This window comes from Panthera tigris, chromosome A2, assembly GCF_018350195.1.
Source record: "Panthera tigris isolate Pti1 chromosome A2, P.tigris_Pti1_mat1.1, whole genome shotgun sequence".
Lineage (NCBI taxonomy): Eukaryota > Metazoa > Chordata > Mammalia > Carnivora > Felidae > Panthera > Panthera tigris.
The window spans coordinates 36,197,438-36,220,220 of NC_056661.1; the positions used below are offsets into that span (position 1 = coordinate 36,197,438).

The 22,783-nt window shown below is 42.6% G+C and overlaps 1 protein-coding gene across 6 annotated transcripts in view; it reads right to left on the minus strand.

The window, feature by feature from the left end:
- Nucleotides 1-22,783, minus strand: part of FRMD4B (FERM domain containing 4B) — a 322,570-nt gene that overhangs the window by 44,418 nt on the left and 255,369 nt on the right. For all 6 annotated transcript variants that reach the window (XM_042979399.1, XM_042979398.1, XM_042979397.1 and 3 more), the window contains one exon: nt 811-894. In XM_042979399.1, the coding sequence (XP_042835333.1) occupies nt 811-894 (84 nt within the window). The remainder of the gene's footprint in view (nt 1-810; nt 895-22,783) is intronic.

Sequence of the window (22,783 nt, forward strand, 5' to 3'; positions counted from 1 at the left end):
GAGTCCTGTGTTGGGCTCTGTGCTGTCAGTGTGGAGCCTGCTTGGGATTCTCTCTCTCTCTTTCTCTGCTGGTCCCCCACGTCTCCACTCAAAATAAATGAACTTAAAAAAAACCACTCTTCATGTTGAATATTTATTTTGTAATCCATTTTTTTTATGGAAGGTAAAACTATTTTCAAGATTCAAAGCCCTAAATCAAGGAAACTATATTTAAAGGGGCTGTAACTAACTCAAGGGGGAAAAACATATCCTACCAGGAAAAATGTTGAACAGAAAATGGGTACTATGGCTTCATTAAAATAATTAATGAATTTAATGAATTAATGCATTTAATGGAATTAAAATAATCTCAACAAACGGAATCACTCAAAATACACAACAATTTTTGACCATGGGAGAAACCTCTGTTCACTCAGGTAATTTCTGGGTAGTGAGAAAACCTCTATCCAGGGAAATTTGTATTTTATAACACGTATATTACACGCTGCTAGATTAAGGCCACATCACACAGTGACTGCACACGTACTGAGCATTATGTTCCCTTAAAAGCATATTCTATACAGACTTTTTGCGTGTGCGAATGAGAAAGCATGCAGCCACTCTTCACTAATGACTACATTCGTGGTACAACAATCGCCAGTAAGTTCTGACAAGACCCTTTCATGGAAAGGATCAAGTCTACTTATGGTCACCCTGACACATGTGATTTGATACTTTCTGCACTCATATCTCTTTTAGTTTCCTGAAAAGCACGCAGTTCTCAATGGAGGCTATGACAACGGGGTCACCTGTTGTCATGCTTTGGCTTACCAGTAAGCCAGGGATGGATGTTCCTGAAGGGTTTTGGTTGGAAAGGCTGGTAATGTCTTTAAGTCTTTCCGGGCATTTTCATCACTGAAAAGAAGAGTAATGCAGTAATGTCAGTCACTGTTACCTAAACTATCATCCAAGCTAGTCACCAGATGAAATCTGATAAGTAACGACACTACACCGGGCTCTAGCAAAATGTGGTCAGCACATATAAGGCTACGGATTCAATTCCCCCAAAGGACAACCCGCCGAACCATGTGACATTTTGAAGTTTTTAAAAAGACACACACAAAAATTAAAATAACGGTATTCAGGTGCCATAATCCCATTTTCCTTACCCTCCTGATAAACCTGCAGCTATTTTTATTGTATATTTCTATGTATAGCTATTCTGTTACCTAATTATTATGAGACTGAACTCAGGACCCATCTAATTATTATAACTGTGGATATTCCATATTCCATTTTCACACAGCATTCTTAAAATTTTATTACACACCTTCTCTGTGTGCCTATAGCACTCTCATAGTGATCTTCAGTGGCACATAATATTCACCATGCTGGAATATTGATTATCATAAAACCACTCATATAGTATCATCATTTTCTCATAAAAGGTATCAATTCAATAAAAAGGTTTGTATAGACTTTACTATTACTTGTCTGTTGTTTCCTTACCATGCTCTGAAATAAAATGGGTCAAGTTGGCCATTTGTGAAAAACACTTGAAAGAAGAGGACTTGAAAACGTGTGTCTAATGAAACCCCAGATATCGTTCAAATTGCATCAAGTGAATTAAAAATGTACTTCGTTAAGGTCAGCTATTATCTCACTGTAACATGGCAACATTCTAATTGTCAAAAGAGACAATTTTGGGAGGCGCCCAGCTGGCTCAGTCGAGAGAACATGCAACTCTTGATCTCGGGGTTGTGAGTTTGAGCCCCATGTTGGGTGTATACAGCTTACTTAAAAATAAATAAATAAAAAAAAGAGGGGTGTGGTCTTCATGGAACTTAACAGAAGGAAGAACAGGTAATACGATGCAGTCATAGCTGGTCCTCTCAAAAACTGCCCCAAGTATTTAAGGGTAGTCTATGAAAAAACAGACATGACTCTCTGGGGTCTATCAGAGCCTGGGATAAGTACATGAACAGCTATTAAAAATCCTGACCAAACTGGCATCCATCAATCAGCCCATTGGTAGCTCTTCAACTGTCCACTGCTTCATCTCTTTCCCAGAACCTATCGTTTGTGGAGAGTCAGGCACCATGCAAGACACTTTTTAGGCATTATATACCTGACCTAAGTCTCACCATGACTCCTTCCAGGTGGTAGGTACTGTTATTACCCATGCTTTACAGGTAAGAGGGAGAGGCTTCCAGAAGTAAGCCCCTCACTCAGTGTCTTACAGCCACTATGTAGAGAAGCCAGAAGGCAAACCCAGTCTGCTTGGCTTTAAAACACAAGATCAGGCGGTGCCTGGGTGGCTCAGAAGGCTGAGCATCCCACTTCGGCTCGGGTCACAGTCTCATGATTCATGAGTGTGAGCCCCACATCGGGCTCTGTGCTGACAGCTCAGAGTCCGCTTCTGGATCCTCTGTCCCTCCCCCCCACTCCTGTTCTCTCAAAAATAAATAAACATTCACAAAAAATGACAAGGCCATAACCTGATTCCCTGACAGACCCTCGGAGTGGCATTCCAGAGAGCACATTCTCATCTTGGGCAAGGCATAGCTCCCCTTCACCCTCACCCCCTGGTTACAAAGGAAAACACGGAACCAATTATTTTCAAGATCCATCATTTATGCATTTTCACACCAGCTTCCTGGGGGTTCGCCTCAGTGATTCACATTCAAAGAGATGAATGTCTCGGCTGGATGATGGAACACTGAACTTCAAGTGAATCTCTTCCGGAAGCATTCATTCAACACTTGCAGATCAAGTGTCACAGATTAACCCAGGAAACCGAGCATGGGCTGCGGCCAGGGTCTGTTTGAGGCACAGTGTATGTGCCGTATTAGAAATTGCTCATCCTGTCACCACATCAGGCTTGGTGTACATGGCTCTCCGTCAATGTCCACAGAAATGTTGTGTTTTGGTTTTACCATCTCATTTCCTGACCATGCCACTGAGCAACCTATACATACACTTACTCTCTTTCACTAAGAACAGATAGAGTGGAGTATCCCCTCGCTTGGAGACACCATGATTTGCACCTGTCAAAATTACACTCAAAACGAAGGTTGTGGCCTTAAGGTTCATCTTAGAGGTGAAAGATCCGGCTTTACAAATGACTACAGGAAGCAAGAAGTCACTCGGTTGTTCTTACGTAAGGATAAATCTCTCTATTCATTTGAAATCTAAGCAGTAGGGCTTAACGACATTGACAATCTCGGAAAACAGGTTTGGGCTTCCTGAAAACCAAAATAGACCACAATCCGATTTATTCATATTAAAGGTCATCTGTTAACTCCCAGTAATAATATTTATTTTTCTTAATAATTTCTTTTATGCTCTGTCCTTCAAATTCAATTTCCTTTTCAAAGAAGTTGGCTTGTGAGTTTTTTATGAAGAGCAAATACATGTACATATTCTAAAATGAGAAGCTAAGGACAAATAACTTTTTGTTATTAATCATCACCACCAATTACATGTGTTTTGTTACCTTCTGGGTCTATGTGAACTATATGCTATGTTCCAAGAACTCAGCCTAGCGTTCATTTACTTCTTTGGATTATAGTTAATTTTGTAGCAATTAAGACTCACCAGAGTGAAGGCTGCTATTCAGTATAGACTCATTTATTCTTTCAGCAAATATGTATAGAGTATATACTGCATACCTAGCATGTAGAAACAAACGTCATTTGATGGAGTTGCTTTTAACTTATGTGAGTAGTCAGCCAAAAGAGAGAGGAGAGAGGGGACAGAAGGGAGAGATTTTATCCATCATTCTTTTCAATAAGCTCATGGTTGAGAATAAATGCAGAACCGGAGGTTTGAAGTTGATGCCCTTCAAGAAGGTGTTAGTTCCTGTGTCCTCAAAGTACCAGCATCTCACAACACCGAGGTTTTTCTAGCATTTTGTAAACATGTATTAAGCATTTAATACATGTCTGCTAAACACAAGCAACTTACATGTTTAGAGCCTAACTAAAGAAACAGCTATGTGATTCAATATGAGAAAAATACTACCTGTGTTGAATTTATTGAAGATAAACTCTGGTCTTTGATATGTCATCTTCTCAAGGAATTTTCGAGAGTAATTTTAACTATACAATGGTTCCTCTTATCCATGGGGGACACGTTCCCAGAACCCAAATGGGTGTCTGAGACTGCAGATAGTCCCAAACCCTACACATACCATGTTTTTTCCTATACACACATACCCATGATAAAGTTTAATTTGTAAATCAGTCATAGTAAAAGTTAAAAATAATAATAAAATAGAACAATGGTAACAATGTACCATCGTAATAGTTATGTGAATGTAGTCTCTCTCTAAACGTATCTTACTGTGCTATACTCACCATTCTTCATATGGGATGTGAGATGACAAAATGCCTACATGCGGAGATGCAGGGAGGTGAATGACAGGCATTGTGACCTAGTGTTAGGCTACTATTGACCTTCTGATGATTCGTCAGGAAGAGGATCATCTACTTCCAGACCTCGGGGAATTGACACCGTGGAAAGTGAAACCGCAGGTAAGTGGGGACTACTATAGACAGTCAGAATCGCCCTGGTTATCAGATGTGATAAGACGTTATTCATCTGGACATGGGGGCTGAGTAATCAACATACAACCAAAGATTAACCAGAGGCCAGCATCCTAAATAACAATGAGTATTCATTCACTAAGACGGCTAGGGTACTAATCAATCACCAGGAAGCAACTAAAATGTGCATTAATAGGGAGGCAGCTTAGGGATCATTTCAAGGAGAGTTTAAAAGGTATATACCTGAACAGGTGGAGCACAGGGATGTGCGGGCAGTGAAACTATTCTGAATATTGTAATGACACACATGACATTATGCATTTGTTAACATTTGTAAACCTGTACAATATACAGACTGAATCCCAATTGGACTATGGACGTTGGTTAACAATAATGTAATAATATTGATTCAGTTGTAACAAGCAAACCACACTAAAGTAAGATGTTAATAATAAGGGAAACTGCTGGGAGGTCAGGAGGGGCAAGAAAGAGGGGGTATATGGGAACTCCCTGGACTTCCTGCCCCAAGTTTCTGAAACCTTAAACTGCTCTAAAATAATAAGGTATATTAATGTAGAAAAGAAAGAAAGAAAAAGAAAGAAATTCACTTTAGATTAGTGGTTCTTAACTTATGCAGTTTTGCCCCTTGGGGGACATTCAGGAATGTCTTATCACATTGTTTTTAAAGTTTTTTTTTTTTTTTTTTTTTCGAGAGAGAGAGTGCACAAATGAGCGGGCTTGTGCACCTGTGAGCAGGGCAGAGGGAGGGGGAGAGGGAGGGGGAGGGAGAGGGAGAGGAAGAGGGAGAGGGGAGGCAGAAAGGGAGAGAGGGAGAGGGAGACGGGGAGGGAGAGGGGGAGAGGGGGAGAGGGGGAGAGAGGGAGAGAGAATCTTAAGTGGGTTCCATGCCTGGTGTGGAGCCTGATGCGGGACTCAATCTCACCACCATCAGATTATGACCAGAGCCAAAATCAAGAATCGGAGGCTTAATTGACCTAACCACCCAGGTGCCTCCCCGTATTTTTTAATCTTAAGTAATCTCCACACCCAGCACAGGGCTCGAACTTAAACCCTGAGACCAACAGTCTCCTGTTCCACCAACTGGGCCAGCCAGGCACCCCTTAAGACATTTTTTATAGTCACAGTTGAAAGGAGGCCTTACTGGCATCTGCTGAGTAGAGGCCAGGATGCTACTGAACATCTATTACACACAGGATAGAGCCCTAACAACAAAGAATTACCCTGTCCCAAATGTTAGCAATGTTGAGTATGAGAAACCCTGACTTGAATTATTATAAAACTCCTGATAATTCAACCCTTAAACTTTTTCTTCTTAAGCTTATTTATTCTTTTTAACCTTATTTGGAGAGAAAGCTCAACTTAGGGGGGGCAGAGAGAGAGACAGAGAGAGAGAGAGAGAGAGAATCCCAAGCAGGCTCCACACTGTCAGCACAGAGCCTGACGAGGGGGCCAAAGCCCTGAACTGCAAGATCATGAGCTGAGCCGAAATCAAGAGTTGGAGGCTTAACCAACCAACCCAGGTGCCCCTCAACCCTAAAACTTCTAAATTGTATCTTTTAGACTTAAAGAATTACTTTCCTGTGTCACTCTCAGAATATAAATATCAGAATACAAGTACATCTTAGATACAAATGCCTATCAGGAGTCAAGTGAGAGAGGCATTAGAAATTCGACTGTCAGGAGGGCCTGCGTGGCTCTGTTGGTTAAGTGTATGACTCCTTGTTTCAGCGCAGGTCATGATCTCAGGGTTTCCTGAGTTGGAGTCCCACATTTGACTCTGTGCTGACAGTGAAAGCCTGCTTGGAATTCTCTCTCTCCCTCTCTCTGCCCCTCCCCTACTCACACTTGTCTCTCTCACTCTCAAAATAAATACACTTAAAAATTAAAAAAAAAAAAAAAAGAAAAATTAAAAAAAAAAAAAAAGAAATCCAACTGTTTAAGCTAGCTGAAAAAAGGCAGGTCAAACTTAGCATGAGAAACAGAAACACAATGCGGGATGGTGGTGACTATGAAGAAAAGAAGAAAACATTGCCCATTTGATATATTACTTAGCGTGGAGACTTGACTGTGTATGACAGAGATCAACATTTTAATTAATTTCCCTTTATGTAAAAGTCAGTCCTAGAAGGGCATGCAGTGTTCAGGGGCCCAAACTCGTCTACTGTTGCTTCACCACTCTTGGGGTATTGCTATCCTTCACAGGGTCCAAGATAGCCCATTACCATGTTCACAGTTCAGCCATCAGGTAGAGGAACAACATTACTTTACAAACCTATTACTTTAGGGGCCGAACATGAAATCTGCCCACCTTTCCTAAGACTATTGGCTGGAACAATCATACAGCTATCCCTAATTGAAAAGACACTGCAACAGCTAATCTTCACTTGGGGCAGCCACATGTCTAGCTAAAAACTCTAGTACCATGGAGGAAAAAGGAGATTGCATATGGGGGGAAAACCATCAGACTCTACTGCTGATCGAGAGCCATCGCTTAGATCCAGGTGATTTTTGCCATGTGGGAATGTGGATCCACTATTGCCTGACGGTTACATTCTTTTTTCCGAAAATTAAGGCAAAAATCTCAGTTTTATGTAAGATATCTGAATTTTAAAGTACTGCCTCCACCAAAAAATGAAAATAAGAGCTAAAATGCTGTGCAGGTCATATAAAATATACTGGAGACCATCACTGTTGCTTTGCAATTTGTGACATACACGATTAGTACAGAATGAACAGGGAGATGCCTTCTCAGCAATTCAATTTGGTTTCCAGTTTTAGAAAATGTATTAACAGTGCAAATTGTCACTAGTACAAAAATAAAAGAGATACATAAATGATTTTGACAAATGTGGAATCTGGACCATCCCAAATGATTATATTCTCAGGAAAGAACAAAGCTTTTTTTTTTTTTTTTAATTGTATTAAAAAAGGTTCCTATTGTCCCTTCAAATTTAGTCATTTGTACTGTTGTAAAACATTGTTTCCTTGTGAATACATAACATCGTTTTCTGTAAGAACCCATTTAATAGTCCATTTCTAATAAGCCACCACCAATACTGAGATGATTGAGCTGTGGACATCAGCTATAAGCATTAAAAGAGAGTACCAGAAGGACCCAAAGATGGCTGAGGCAGGCAGCCTCCCAGAAGAATGGGTTAAACCTTTCAGCAAACAGTGCACAGAAGTAGAAATCCAAACGGCCAGCAGCCAGAATCAAGTATTCAGCTTCATAAGTACTCAGGGAAACACAAACTAAACCCTCAGTGAATCATCACTAAGCACCAGACTGCCAAACTTACAACAACGACAATGCCTAGTTTACACAAAGATGTAGGGCAATAGAAACTCGCATCCCTTGCTAGTGGGAATGTTAACTGGTCCGATCATTTTGGAAATTTGCATGCCCTATACCCAGAGATCCTTTCTTAGGTATATCCCTAGAGAAACTTATGCCAAAGAATAAGCTTCATAGCAGCACAGTTCACAAGAAGACAAACAAACAACCTGAATATCTCCTAACAATAGAAATGATAGAATTGTAGTGTATTCATACAATGGAATACCATACAGCAAACATATATAGCTTCACCAAACATGATGAAACTCACAAACAGTAAAAAAAGAAGCCAGACCCAAAATAATTCACAATCCCATGTTGTAAAACAAGCCATGTGAAACTAGGGATTCTTATGTAGGTGGTAAAAGTATAAAGCCAAACAAGAAAATACGTACCTCTAGGGAAAGAGGATTTTGCTGAAGGGGAAGGGGCACAGTACACAATGGGGGGGGGGGGGGTGGGGAGAGAGGGGTTAGAGGATCCTGGCAACGTTCCTCCCTGGGTGTGGCCATGTGGCTGAGCATTTTCGAATTTGCTCTTTAAACCAAACCTACTTGTTTTATGCATTCTTCTGTGTGATATAATTCACATCAAAAACTAAATCAGACGTGGCAAGCGGGTGGAAGCGAGGAACTGAAGAGCAAGCTCACTGTCGTGTAGAGGCCAAGAGCGCCAGTGGCCAACAAAAGCAAGAGGCTGTAACTTACTAACCAAAAAGGGAACCCAACCAGGGTGTTAGAAACCAGGGCACATTATTCTAAGGTTAATCTTGATCATTTTCAGAGTTTAGGACCAAGAAAGATTTCACGTTTGAGTGGACTGACAATAGCTGAGAGCTTCTTTGTTCACCCTCGGAAGAACTCAGCCTCAGCCGGGGAATTTGCCTGGGAGCCTGAGGCCACGTGGATCCACTGAGCTTGAAGGCCCCTCCCAGCCGGCTGGCAAGCAGGCAGGCAGGCAGCGCAGGGCAGGGCAAGGAGGCTCAGTTTATATGAATCAGGATCAACCTGAGAATCCAGAGGGAGGGTCTGAGAGCAGCTGGGAGGTGAGCAGCCCTGGATGGAGATGTCTCTGCCTTTCTCCAGCACTGAATGAACTCACCCTGACGGGGCATTCTTGACCTTAATGGCAATGGAAATGTTATTTTAAAGATGCACTTGACCAGAATTGCCAACAGGGACTGGTTTCTCAAGGTCCTGGCCAGAGAGAATACTCATAAATCTATAGGACTTGTTACTTCTCAGTAACTAAACCAGAAATTGCTTTTCTTCATCATGTTGGCAGGAATGTAGATGTCACATTGAAAAACATGGGTGTGCTTCATCTGATGACCTAGGTAGAACCCCTCCATTTAGGTATTCCAGATTCCAATTCTGACAGCTCTCTAGGAGGAAGCAGCCCATGACCCACCATTTCGCCAATGTGACTATTTTTTCAGGCGATGATTCCCTTTGGCATTCTCAAGCCCCCTGTCTTGGGCTCTTGTTTTTCTTCGCTGACCTCAAAAACCCTGTAGGAATGTGCCAACCTCACTCATTTTTGAGAAAGCCACGTGGCTGGCAAAACTGAGGCCACCCTTTGTGTCCGTGGGAGCACTTGTGTGGCAACAGCCACCCCCAGCAAATGTGTGCACCTGTTTGTGGCTAATTGGGCACATGCTCACAGAGACAACCAGCCACCTGCCATTCTGAGGCTGAAGTGCAGGCAGTTAGCAAACTGTGCTACTGCTTTCCAGAGCAGGCCAATCACTGAGTTCCCTTGAAGATGGCGGCTGTCTGTGCTTGGTGTAGGGGCATCCCTAGGTTTCTAGGACACTTCGAAAAAACAAGCCCCAGCCCCAAGCTTCCTTTTTTTTTTTTTTTGATGCTAAAGCTCTTCCTTACCTGAAACCCAAAGCAAAAGTGCCTAGAGAGCACATGTTAAATACAAGGACCCAATGGAAATGACTGTAGCAACTTTACTACACAAAAAAATAAACTAAGCTATTTAAAAAGTAACTTAGGGCTGGAGTCTTTTTTTCCATATATAACTCAAAACCCGTATTTCATAAAAATGTATATGCAGGGCACCTGACTGGCTCAGTTGGTAGAGCGTGAGACTCCTCAGGGCTGTGAGCTTAACCCCTCATTGGGCATAGAGATTACTTTAAAACATTTAATAAAATAAATAATTTAAAAAACACTCCTGGGTCGATACAATATGTTGCTAAAAAATGTACATGTAAACGTAAAAATACTGTAGCTAATGCCTGTTCAAACACTCAAGATTACGTCTACCATGTAGTCTAAATATCATCAGAAATTAAATAAGGGGGAAAAAAGAAAGTAAGTAAAAGGGTGTGAAAAGGGACATCCAGGGACTTGGGCAAGCTGTCACAGCTGGGAGTTCTAATGCTATGTTCCATGCAAACTAAAGATTTGCAGTCATTAGGAATTGTGCTAATTAAAAACATTTGCTAGTCTCCTGGCATTGCCCTGTAGAGACCCTGATGATAAGCTACTTCCTTATCTACGCTTGCTTGAAACCCAGGCACTTCACTGACCGACCAGGACATGGTCATGATCATACTAGGTAGAAAAAGTGCACACAATGTCGGTTACATGGTGGAGTATGTGCCGACTCAACTACTTGCTGGATCCAGGATTTAAGGATGATAGCTTGTTTAGCCATGTCATTATTAAAAGGTATCGGTTACTGTGTATAAACAGGAACTTCCTTGAGCAGTCTACTGGACTGATTAACACACGGTGATCAGTAATTTAAGGTATGTTATCAGTTTACTTCGAGTGGTTTTTCACCGGCCAGAACGCCTTCAAACCACCCTGTTTTAATTAAAAAAAAAAAAAAAAAAATCGCATTTCTTTCAGTTATCTCTGAACTTGGTCTTCTATGAAGAGTCTGGTTTATTAGCTCCTTGACTTAATAACGAGGGAGTTCTAATGGCAAATTTCTTTCTGCCAGTTCCTAGTAAGGGGACATTAAAATCGCAAGCATAAGAAACACAGAAGTTATCACATCACAGTCCCCAGACCAGCAGAATCAGTATTATCTCAGAACTTGTTAGAAATGCAAATTTTTGAGTCCTGCCCCAGACCTGCTGAATCAGAAGGGCTCAAGGGGAACCTAGCAATAGAATAATAGAATACACAGATCATAAAACACAAAGAGATTTTCAAAAAAGAGACAGTAATCAACCATTTAAAACAGAAAAGAAGGTTCAGGAGTATGAGGACATTCTAGGACCTTAGTTTGGAGACTCTGGGTGGCTGACCCAGCAGTGATGCCAGGTAAGCATGTCATTTAGTCCCCAAAAGAAATGCTTTGAATAACAGTTTCGCACTGACTGAGCATTATTAGATGGCAGAGTCTGGGTGAAAACCTTTCCCTACAGGTGTATTATGCTGTTATCACCAGCTCCCCCATTTCACAGATGTGAAAACTGAGATTTTAGACAGATTAATTTAAACTGGCACAGTAAGAGGGCGCCTGGGTGGCTCAGTCAGTAAAGCGTCCGACTTCGGCTCAGGTCACGATCTTGTGGTCCATGAGTTCGAGCCCCACGTCGGGCTCTGGGCTGATGGCTCAGAGCCTGGAGCCTGCTTCCGATTCTGTGTCTCCCTCTCTCTCTGCCCCTCCCCCATTCATGCTCTGTCTCTGTCTCAAAAATAAAAATAAAAACATTAAAAAAAAATAAATAAACTGGCACAGTAAGAAAGTAGCAGATGTGACTCCAAACCTGTGCTTTACCCTCTTTGCCTAACTCCTCCAGATTCTAAAGAGAAGGGTCAGAAAATGGGGAAAGGGTAGTTGAGGAAGGAAAGACTCATCAGCTTAACTTGGGGCTTTGCAATTTATAAACATGGTGGCCACTGACTGGTTCTATGACAGTTTCTTGGGGGAGGACAGGTGGCTTTTTAAAGTTAGATTAATCTGGATTAGCCAAAGGCTGAATTAAACTGCATGAGAGATCTGAACACAGATAACAAAACACATATTTGTGTTTCTTGAACCAAACCAAAACAACCCTCAGTCCACAGTTGTCCCCTAACAGCAAAGATAGCAAATTTCATTAAAAATTTTTCTTTTTCTTAAAAAGCTACAGAATCAGACCCATCATTTTCAGCAGAATTTTACATCCAAACTCACCTGAACCTCACTTCAGAAAAGAAGCTCTCCACCTCAACAAGGCTCCTTCAACCCGACAAAGTATTCCTGATGCCCCATTTTTTTTTGCTACTGCCTCAAAATTTCATAGTAAGCTCTCTGCTCCCGACCAGTTATCTCTGTTACAGGAGTCCAAATCCTGGGACGGGATGGAGAAAGTGGGAAACACCTAGACGCGTTCATTCATAGTCAATTGTCTGCAAGGGCAGAAAGCTAGGCTGCAACCCCCTCAATTGTCTAATGTCACCACTACAAATAATTAGGACAGAAAAACTGCTTACAGACCGAGGTGATTTTCCAGTAGCTACGACGAAGCGCCCTCCTTGCCTTCCACCCCTCGAGACCAAACCGCAGCCGGCCGGCGGGGCGAGCGCAGCTCCTTGGGTCCAAACGCTGAGATCCCAGACGGGAAACCGGCGCACGGAGGTCTGAAGACTTAACCAAGGGCCCCGCAGGGAGGTGGCGCTACGTCTCGAGCGCCGGCAGCGGGGGAGCTGGCCCCGGGGACTCCAGGTCCGGGACGCGGACGGGAGGAGGCGCAGGAGGGGACTGGAAAGCTGTAGTGGAAGCGGGGAGGGGCCGGAAAAGCCAGGCAGGCTGGTCCAGACTTCGACCGCTCCCCTCCCAGGTCACAGGGTCTTTCCATTCTTGGAATTTCCCCCCACCCCCACCCCCTCTAAATGTTTCTGGATCACACCTCCAGCCAAATCACTGAGAGCCTTACAGAAGTCATCTTCCAGGCCTCCCGCTGAAGATCCAGAGTCCCCACTGCTTCCGGGGAAAGGGGTGCCCCCCCCTTCGTCATTGAGCAAATGAAGCCCTTTCACTGGGGTTCAGGTGTGAACATGCATTTCCAGGCTGCCTCTGATCTCCAGCTCCCTCGGACCTCTCAGCTCCTTAGCAGGACAATAAAAGAAACTGGCTTTAAAGGGGACTGTCCTGGGTGGTTCAGTGTGGCAGACAAGGGCTTGGCATTTTACTTAGAGGAACGCACTGAAGCCTCTTAGCAAACCTAGACATAGGCACTATTTCCAATTCATAGATAAGGGAACTGAGGTTGAGAAAAGTCACCTAGTGGGGTGCCTGGGTGGCTCACTGGGTTTGGCTCAGGTTGTGATCTCACAGTTTGGGAGTTTGAGCCCAACATGAGGCTCCATGCTGAGAGCTCGGAGCCTGCTTGAGATTCTCTCCACCCCCCAGCCTGCTTGAGATTCTCTCCCCTCCTCCCCCCCCCACCCCTCTCTCTCTGAAAATAAATAAATAATCTTCAAAAAAAAAAATCACCTGGCTGCTCCCACCACCAGAACTTGCACAGAGGCAGCCAGGACTTGGATGCAGGTGACTGCAAAGCTTCTGCTTAGAAACATCAACAGACCAACCAACCAAGCAGCTGGGTCTCCACCTGTGATGTGCAATAATAAGGTTTGGTCTGAGAACTGAATTCAGTCCCAGGTCTCTGTGCTCTGTAGGCCTTCTGTGGTCTCAGATAAGCTAACTTTGTAAGCCTTGGCTTCTTTATTATAAAAATAGGGACGGTGTCCTGTCTGTCAGCAGAATGCTGTGACGGCACCTGACTACGTTCAGTAAACGTGTTCTTGTGTTCTTTCGTTTCTGACAGTGACCAGAGAGCTTACTGAACTCTTTATTCCCCCTGTGCTCAGACCAGGCTAGGGGTGGATTATTACTACCAAGAAGAATCCCCAGTGGGTGGTCTAGGTTAGAGTTGCCAGATTAAATACTTAGGACACACTTCTACTAAAAAAAAATTATTCCTTGTTGAAGCACTATAAGGTACAGCTGAAACTAATATAACACTGTAAAGTATAATGGAATAAAAATAATATTCATGATCTAAAATTCAAATTTAAGCAGGCATCCTCTATTTTTATTTGCTAAACCTGCCAACCCTTAAGGGTTGGTAATAAACAACATGGGGAGAAAACTATGGAAGCACCTTGCCAAGTCCCAAGTTGTAAGTAGTTTTAGGATTGGTTCAGCAGTGTCCACTATAACTGGTTCAAGTTCAGCTTTGAATCTTGCTCTTCCCACATCATGACCAGTCCACAGAATTTGTATCGGACCTTCCTTATCTCAGTGCTGTACCCAAGATGCAAGGAATCTGCTTGGTGAGAAACATAGTATCCTTTCAGCTTGAATTCTTTCGCCATTAGATTTTTGTCCATGGCCTAACTTGTAACACAGGGCAAATTAACTCCGTCCATCTGCGTGCTTGATAGTGATCAACTATCAAACTATTTTTTTAAGTCAAAAGAATTTCTGATAATAATGAAAATGTGATGAGAGATTTTTCTAAACATTAGCCAGCTCACTGAGGATTCTAATCATGTCTACTTTGAAACTTCTACTCTTTCAGAAGAAAGAAAATTCGTAAGAAGGACTCAGGCTGAGAAGCAGGTTAAGGTGAAAATCTGTAAACATAGCAAAATAAAAATATTTCACGAATTCATAGGGACAGAAGGTAAAATGGTGGTTGTCAGGAGCTGGGGTAGGGGTGATGGGGCAGGGTATTTAATGGCCATAGGCTTTCAGTTTTGCTAAGATGAAGAGTTCTGGAGATCGGTTGCGTAACAATGAGAATATATTGTACACTTCTGAATTACACACTTAAAAGTGGTTAAGAATGGTAAATTTAATGTCAGTATATTTTGCTGTAAGTTTTCAAAATGATCTCTCATACAAATCTTGAGTTAGAAAAAAGGACATGTGGAAGAAAAATAATCAATACAAATCATGTTTTCTGTAAAGACGGTGAAGACAAATCTGTTCCTCTCCTGGGAAACTGCCTACGAGGCAAGTGAAAATTATTTACGGTGAGCTTGAAGCCCCACAAATTTATCCCTTCGTCCTAGATGTGTGACTCAGTGTGTCCTTCCTGATCACGCCAAAAGTGGACTTAACCACATCAGCCATTTGAATAGATAATAAGACTGAGTATGTGTTGTGTTTTTACTCAGTGCTTCTTGAGCCAAATGCAAAGGCACTGAAATGTGTATCAGTGAGGGGATGTAGAAGTCATTCCTCAAAATGCCATCCTTTAGTTCAGGCCGACTCTGAATGGCTTGCCCTTTGGGGAGAGAAGCACCTGTCATGCTACTTTCTATTCCTACTGAACCCCAAATACGCAGATGTCTTAGCTGCTATCTGAAAGGCCCAGGCAAGACTGGGTTTCATATTAGTACCAAGTAGCAGAGATGGTGCAAAGGCCCGGATCCCTCCTGGCACGGGGTTGATCCTCACTGTGGTGTTAGCAGCCGTCTAAGTTATATAAAGGTGGAACTTCGGGTCTTTTATTTTCGTTTACTTGCATCAAGTCTTAAAACTGTCCAAAGCAAACTGTTCTGAAATGCAAAATACTGAAGCTGTGAAATACAAACGCCTGGATTCCTAGCCTGATTCTGCCCGTAGCTGGTGAATCAGGGCTTAGTTTTCTGTAAAACAGACATGAAAGCCCTTTCCTCACAGGGTCATTTAAGAAAAAAATTTTAATGCTTATTTATTTTTTGAGAGAGAGGGAGGGAGATAGAATGTGAGTGGTGGGGTGGGGGGAGGTGCAGAGAGAGAGGGAGACACAGAATCTGAAGCAGGCTCCAGGCACTGAGCTGTATGCAGGGCTTGAACTCACGAACCATGAGATCATGACCTGAGCCAAAGTCGGACGCTTAACTGACTGAGCCACCCAGGTGCCCCTCACAGGGTCATTTTAAAGTCCGAACAAGACTGTACAGGCATTTAGAAAAACTTTTTTAAAAGTCCAAACGAGATAATAGTCTGAGAATGAGTTCTGTGAACTGCTAAGAACTGTCAAAACAGACAAAAATATTTGCTTCTATTCAAACAATGGCAATACCTTTCTTTTCTAAAAGCTACAGCAAAACGGCTTTTACAGTCTGAAATATACTTAAAACACGCTAGGCACTCAACTCAGCATATAACCATAATCCACTCAAGAATCCTCTTCCACAAATAGGATTACCACCCCCATTTACAGATGGAAAAACTGAGAAATAAAGAGGTGAGACGTCCAGGAGCACACCTAGCTCCTCAGGGTGGAACTGGGAAGGGGACCCAGCAAGACCCCAGGGCCTACGCCAGCGTAGAGGACGGGACATTGCTGCCAGAAACAGGCCATGCAAAGTTGTCTCGCCTCTGGCTCTAGGAGTTGCCCCGAGGCCTAAATGCATCTCATCAAACATCAAACATCTCATCAAACATCCTTTCGATTCACTTTTGAGGAGTTATCCAGAGGAAAGGCAGAGTGGAAATTCAGAGAATGAGGTTTCAGATCCAAATTCCAGGTGCGCAAGATATGGGACCTTGGTTGCCAGCCTCAGCCTGCAAATCTGCAGAATGAGCATCTCAGTAGCTACCATTTGAGGACAAAATGATACAAAGAACGTAAGAGTGCCTGGGACCTAGTAGATAGATGATGGTAAAAGCAATGTGCATGACGGTGAAGTGAGGGCATGAGCTCTGCCATCCGATGGCCTCAGTTCTAATCTCAGCTCCACATCTTACCAGCTGTGTGACTTGGGCAAGTTAACTCAACTTCTCTGGGCCTCAGCTGTAAAATGCGGATAATAATCATAGCCAGCTCTTGGAATTGATACAAAGATTAAGGGCATGAGTATTCAGGAAGCTTTTAGAAATGAGTATTCCAGGCACCAAGCACTGCTCTAAACCCCTTTTCGTGCATTACGTCTGTTCATTTTCACAGGAGCCCCATGAGGTAGAGGTTATGTTACACCTCGTGCTTCAGACCTGGGAGATCATGCAAAATGGAATCAGAATGGGCAAGGCAAGGGGCGCCTGGGTGGCTCAGTCAGTTAAGCGTCCCACTTCGGCTCAGGTCAAGATCTCGTGGTTGGTGAAGTCAAGCCCCGCGTCCGGCTCTGTGTTGACAGCTCACAGCCTGGATCTGGCTTTGGATTCTGTGTCTCCCTCTCTCTCTGCTCCTCCCCCCACTCGCCATCTGTCTCTGTCTCTCTCTCAAAAAATAAACAAACATTAAAAAACATTAAAAAAAGAAAAGAAAGGGCTAAGACCTTCCACACATACGCAAAAAAAAAAAAAAAAAAAAAAAAAAGCTGATTTGTAGAATTCTGTGTGGTTCCACCTTTCTCATTGGAGGACCTGTTTAGACACCAGAAGAGGCACCTTCTTTCAATAATCTATTCAACATCCAGGCCTCACCACTGGCACCAGTCACACAGTTTGCAAGGCCCTGTGACAAATGAAAACGTGGAGCCCCTTGTTAAAAAAATCATTACCAATTTCAAAATGGGGACAGAAGAGCATCAACCAAGCTTGGGGCCCCGCTGAGCCAGGGGCCCCATGTGACTGCACAGGTCACACACCCATGAAGTCCACCCTGCCAACAGCTTTTTCCCCCCGGTAGGTTTCCATTGTCTTAATTGCTTCCTTTCCGCCTGCCCAGCCTCGGACGCCTGTGCCCAAACTGAATGAGCTTGTTGACAGAGCCTCTGGTTGCCAGCGGGTTTTGGACAGGGCCTCCCACACGCTGCTGCGGAGAGTCATGGGCTCCTGGCTCTGGGTGGCAGGGAGAAGCTGAAGCCTTGGTTTGGGAAGTTTGCGTTAGGCAAAGATCGGTAAGCCACCGATCTTACATTCATTCTGAAAGAGGACGCGGTGCCCGAGAGGTGGACGTGACTGTGTGGAACTTCGACGTTTTTAAAATACAAAATGGCGTCTAAAACAACTCTGACAAAAGCTGTTGAGGCTCCAAAAGTGTTGGAGGCTGATCGATGAAAACACACTGACATGCAAAGAAGGAAAATTAGCAACATTTTTCCTCCCACCGTCCTGAGACAATTAAGTCATGACAAACATAACAATAGCTTAATTTTTTTCTGCCCCTACCTTTATCCAGGCAGCGTGCAAAAAAACACGGTCGTACTGTACTGCATATTTGAACGTTGCTAAGAGAGATCTTAAATGTCCTCATCACCAGAAAAAAAAAAAAAGTCACAACTACATCTGGCGATGGGTGTTAAGGAGATTTATTGTGGTGATCCCTGCACACTATATACAATGTCTAATCATCATGTAGATTGCTGCACCTGAAACTAATGTTACATGTCAATCATACCTTAATAAATTTTTTTTTTTAAAGAACCGTAATTATCCCTTTACAGATAAGGAAACTGAGTTTTAGAGATGTTCAGTACCTTAGTTAAGACTGTCCACCAGTGAGAGGTGGAATCTAGAACTCAGCTCTGCCTAACTTCAGAATCCACTCTCAGGGCACCTGGGTGGCTCAGCCAGTTAAACATCTGACTCTTGGCTTTAGCTCAGGTCATGATCTCGTGGCTTGTAGGTTCGAGCCCTGCCATCGGGCTCTGTGTTGACATTGCGGAGCCTGCTTGGGATCCTCTCTCTCTCTCCCTCCCTCTCTCTCTCTCTGCCCCTCCCCCACCTATCCTTCCCTCTCAAAATAAATAAATAAACTTAAAAAATGTTTTTAATAATAATAAAAAAAGAATACACTCTCTTGTAGTCTCTATGGTGGAGAGGTATGTGGCTGTACAAAAAGAAAATAGTAAGACTTCTAATGGTATTTATTTGTATCTATTTCTTTGAACTCGTTAAGCTGGCTCATGCCTTGCCACACATTTTTCTTTTGTAAATATTTTATTCTGAATAGGATGTTGGTATGGTTCCACATGCATGTAACTGTTACAAATAGATAAATAAATAAAACATATACTTACATTGGGAATGAATGTGCTGTATGAACAAAAAAAAATTCAGAGGACACTGCACTATACTGTAACTTACACACCGGTTTTCAAGCATGTATTGCGTGTTTGAATATCCTGGCACACATTTTTTGTGTTTTTTTAAAGGGATAATATATATACTTCTGTTTTATTTTCCACTTTGTATATTGTAATGATCTTTCCATGTCAATAGACGTTCATCTACAACAATATTTTTAATATAAATGCTAGACTCCTTAAGCATAAATTTTGCTAAGACCTGATGATTTACAATAAGAATCTGAGCTCTGTCCTAAATTCCTATTCTTAGCTCATCTCATCCTACCCCAATGAATGGTGGAATATAATCAAGTACCTAGAAGCCAGGGACTCTTCTTAAAAAAATGCATCTCTCTTCCCAGAATAATTGGAATCAGGGTCTCAAAAAGGTATTTGCATACGTGTGTCCATCCAGAATTATTCATAAGAATAAAAAATTGGAAGTAAACTGAGTGTCCATCCATGGATGAGCAGATAAAATGTGGTCTATATGCCCAATGGGATATTATTCAGCCTTAAAATAGAAGAAATTCGGGCTCACGGTACAACATAGATGAGATCCATAAGGACATGATGGTAAGTAAAATAAGCCAGTCACTAGGAGACAAATACTGCATGAGGTGCCCAGAACAGGCAAATTCACAGAGACAGAAAGTGGAATGGTGGGTGCCCAGGGCTGGTGGAGGGGGGCACATGTGTTACTATTTAATGGGTACAGAGTTTTAGTTTTGCAGGAAGAAAAATTCTGGAGGCAGATGGTGGGGATGGCTGCACAACAATGTGCACCACTAAACTGTGCACTTAATAACTGCTAAGATGTTTTTTTTTTTTTAAAAAAAAAAAGGCCACAAAAACCACCTACACCTCACTATAATTGATGGGACTCAGGGGAAAGTGGAAGCCAGCTCCCAAGTACTACAACATCTCCATTCTGTACCAGGCACCCTGAAAGCTACATTATCTCATTTACTCCACAAAACAAACCTCTTAAAGAAAAAGGACCTTAGATTCAGGAGGTCATGCCACCTGCAGATTGGGAGGGCTTGCCTCACACTCACACCGGCCTCTCTGACTCCAGAGTGCATGCCTTTCCCCAGCGTCTCCTACAAAGGAGACAGGAAATACAGTCTGCTTCCATCACAGCCCTTGGTTGGTCCAACTCCTCATATATGTTAGGTATTTAATCTACACAAATGAATGGAGTGGAACGATGAGAAAAAGGCAAGGCATCCAAGGGCCCGATGATCGAGAGCTCACTTCCTGCCTTCTCACTCTTAAACTGTCTCCTCGAGTGACTAATATTAGACTCGGGGCTACTGCGCTGATAACACCACTTACCAGGGTGGAGTCCACTGCCTGCCGTCCCTCGCTGCCTTCCAGCAGGGACAGCAGGGATGCACATAGGTCTGCTTATGTAGATGGAAGTGAAAACGGTAAATCTGAGACAGTTGGGGTACACAGACTGCAGGTCTGGTCTTGTCTACCTGAATTGTCATGGATATGTCACTCCTTAGTTCATCAGCTATAAGATGAGCGTTCAAATGCCTGGTATTGGGCAGCTCTAACATCCTGTGCTTAGAAGAGATGAAAAAGTGCCCATTGTGTGGGATGGCTGATTTTTTCCAAATTCAGAGCTCTTCGGAAAAAGCAAGTTCAGAACTTGCTGAATGTTTATCCTGCCTAAGAGTTAATGGAATTAAAATCTAGGGTAGTAATGAATCTGGCAGGAAGTACAAAGAACAGACTTCCCCAAATTGCTTATCTTTTAAAGGCATTTTAATACTGAGTTTTCAGCAAATAAATGAACCCACACTTAACAAGGTGAGGTCCAGAGAACATTGAACAAGAGGCTCATACGTCAGGGACAAACAAGTGTAGGAAACACTGTTTACATGTTTTCTTCTAGGAGATTCGCTATAGACATAAGCAGATTGGAAACTTACCAAAAAGAACTTGAATTTTGTTTAACTCTTGACCAGGTATTTCCCAATCATTTGTCCATGATTCCCTACGTGTTGTTACCTTGTTTGTTTATTCATCATAACTCTTAACATCTGGCCAAGTCATTGGGAAACATGAAACCATAATATGGTAATATAAATATAATGCTGCACAGAATTTCTTAATCTCGTTTGTAGTATGGGGATAATATTATACCAAGTTCACAGGGTGAAGATGATTAATGAATTAATGTTTGTAAAACATGTAAAACCACCAAACACTTAGATGTATTTACAAATCATTAAAAATGAAGCATTAAAGCACTGAACTGATATTCAGAAGGACTTGTCTATATCTTTAGGTCAAACTTGAAAAGACAGTCATTTCACAGGGAGAGAGAAAAGCTGCTTCTTGACAGTTTTTCTTCACAAAAGCCTTTTGCTGATTCAGGACAGCCCTTGCCCAAAACAAGACAGAAATGTTCAATTTCTGTCCAGTCAGTCTTCTTCATTCTGCCAGCAAGAAAGGTAATGATTCTTACAGTTTGTGTTGGAATCCAAAACGGGAGACTCCTGATGGCGGTAAAGAGCAGGAGCCCTGGAGTCCTAATTCTGTCACTCTCTAGCTATGCGACCTAGACAGTAAGCCACTTGCTTGCTCCAAGTCTCAGCTTTCCCATCTGTAAAATGGGGATACTAACAGCTGCCTATCATCACAGGGTTGATGTGATGTATATTAGGAACAATAACAATGCCATGTAACATTTACAGAGACCCTGAACCCAGAAACCGGGTTCCAGAGAGGTTAGCTAGCCACAGTTCTACAGCAAGGGTCTGGGCCTGGATTTGAACCCAAGCAGTTAAATTCCAGAGCTCCTGTTTTCACGACTGCCTCCCCATTGATGTAAGCATTGGGCACAGCACCAAGCCCACGGGAGCTGCTATTTTTATTATTGTAACTGATGTTACAGGTTCTGGAAACGGAAGAAAATTTTAGAGCTTTTAAGTGCTCTAGAGATATAGGACCGAGGCCGGAAAGTACTTTAAAGTCTTTGATTTTTTCTCCCCTCCCTCATTAACTACTCTTAGGGACTCCACAAAAGCTCCTTTCCCATGGGAAATAGCTGCATTTTTTTTTTTTTTTTTTTTTTTTTTTTTTTTTGAGCACAGCTGTAAGTTGTGAATTATTCCTTCCCATTTGAAGCTGGGTGACAATGTACTCTCATTCTGACCCAGCACTGAATTGCAAATTGTAGTCACTCACTTTTTCTTACAAGCAGAAGTGCCCTAATCACATGGTTATTCGGTAACTTCCACCTTTCAGGATCTTAAGAAAAAAGGGGGGAAAAAAAGGCTTTGCTTTTATAAACTCATTTGTGGCTGGCTCAGTGATAAAGCCTTGAGCCTTGTCAGCTTTCAGGAATTCTCTGCGTTTGTCTGTGTTCTGTTACCCAAGCAGCTTGTTATCTTTGCAGCTTAAAGGCTGACTTGGGAATTCAGACTGTCACCTATTTAAAGAGAATGAAAGTCCACCCTCCCCTCTACTATTTTAATTAACTTTCAGGGAGCAAGGTTTCCTACTGGTTATGATAATGTTCACTTAAAATACTCTTAAGGAAGCATGGCAGGAAGCTAAATAAGAAGGGGAGGATTGTTGTTTTTTAAAGGCATTCCAGAAGAAGAGTTTGAGCAAAGCCACGCAGGGGCGATAGTACAGAGTATGTGGAAGAAGAAGAGAGGCATGAACAGATATGAACAGCAGAGTATAGGAAATTTAAGTACATCATATAGACTAAGTAGAGCCTCGAGGCCAGGTTAGGGTGTTGGAGGGTCTCTGCAATGGGAACCCGAGAGATTCTTAGAAGGTGAAAATGATGATCCCATTAATGTCTGGGGAAGATAACTAGGGTCTGTTGTGGGTGGTTGTGGGTGATGGAATCAGAAAAGACCCAGGAGATCACTGGCTCTGGGACATTGTTCCCTTGGGCCTGATTTTCC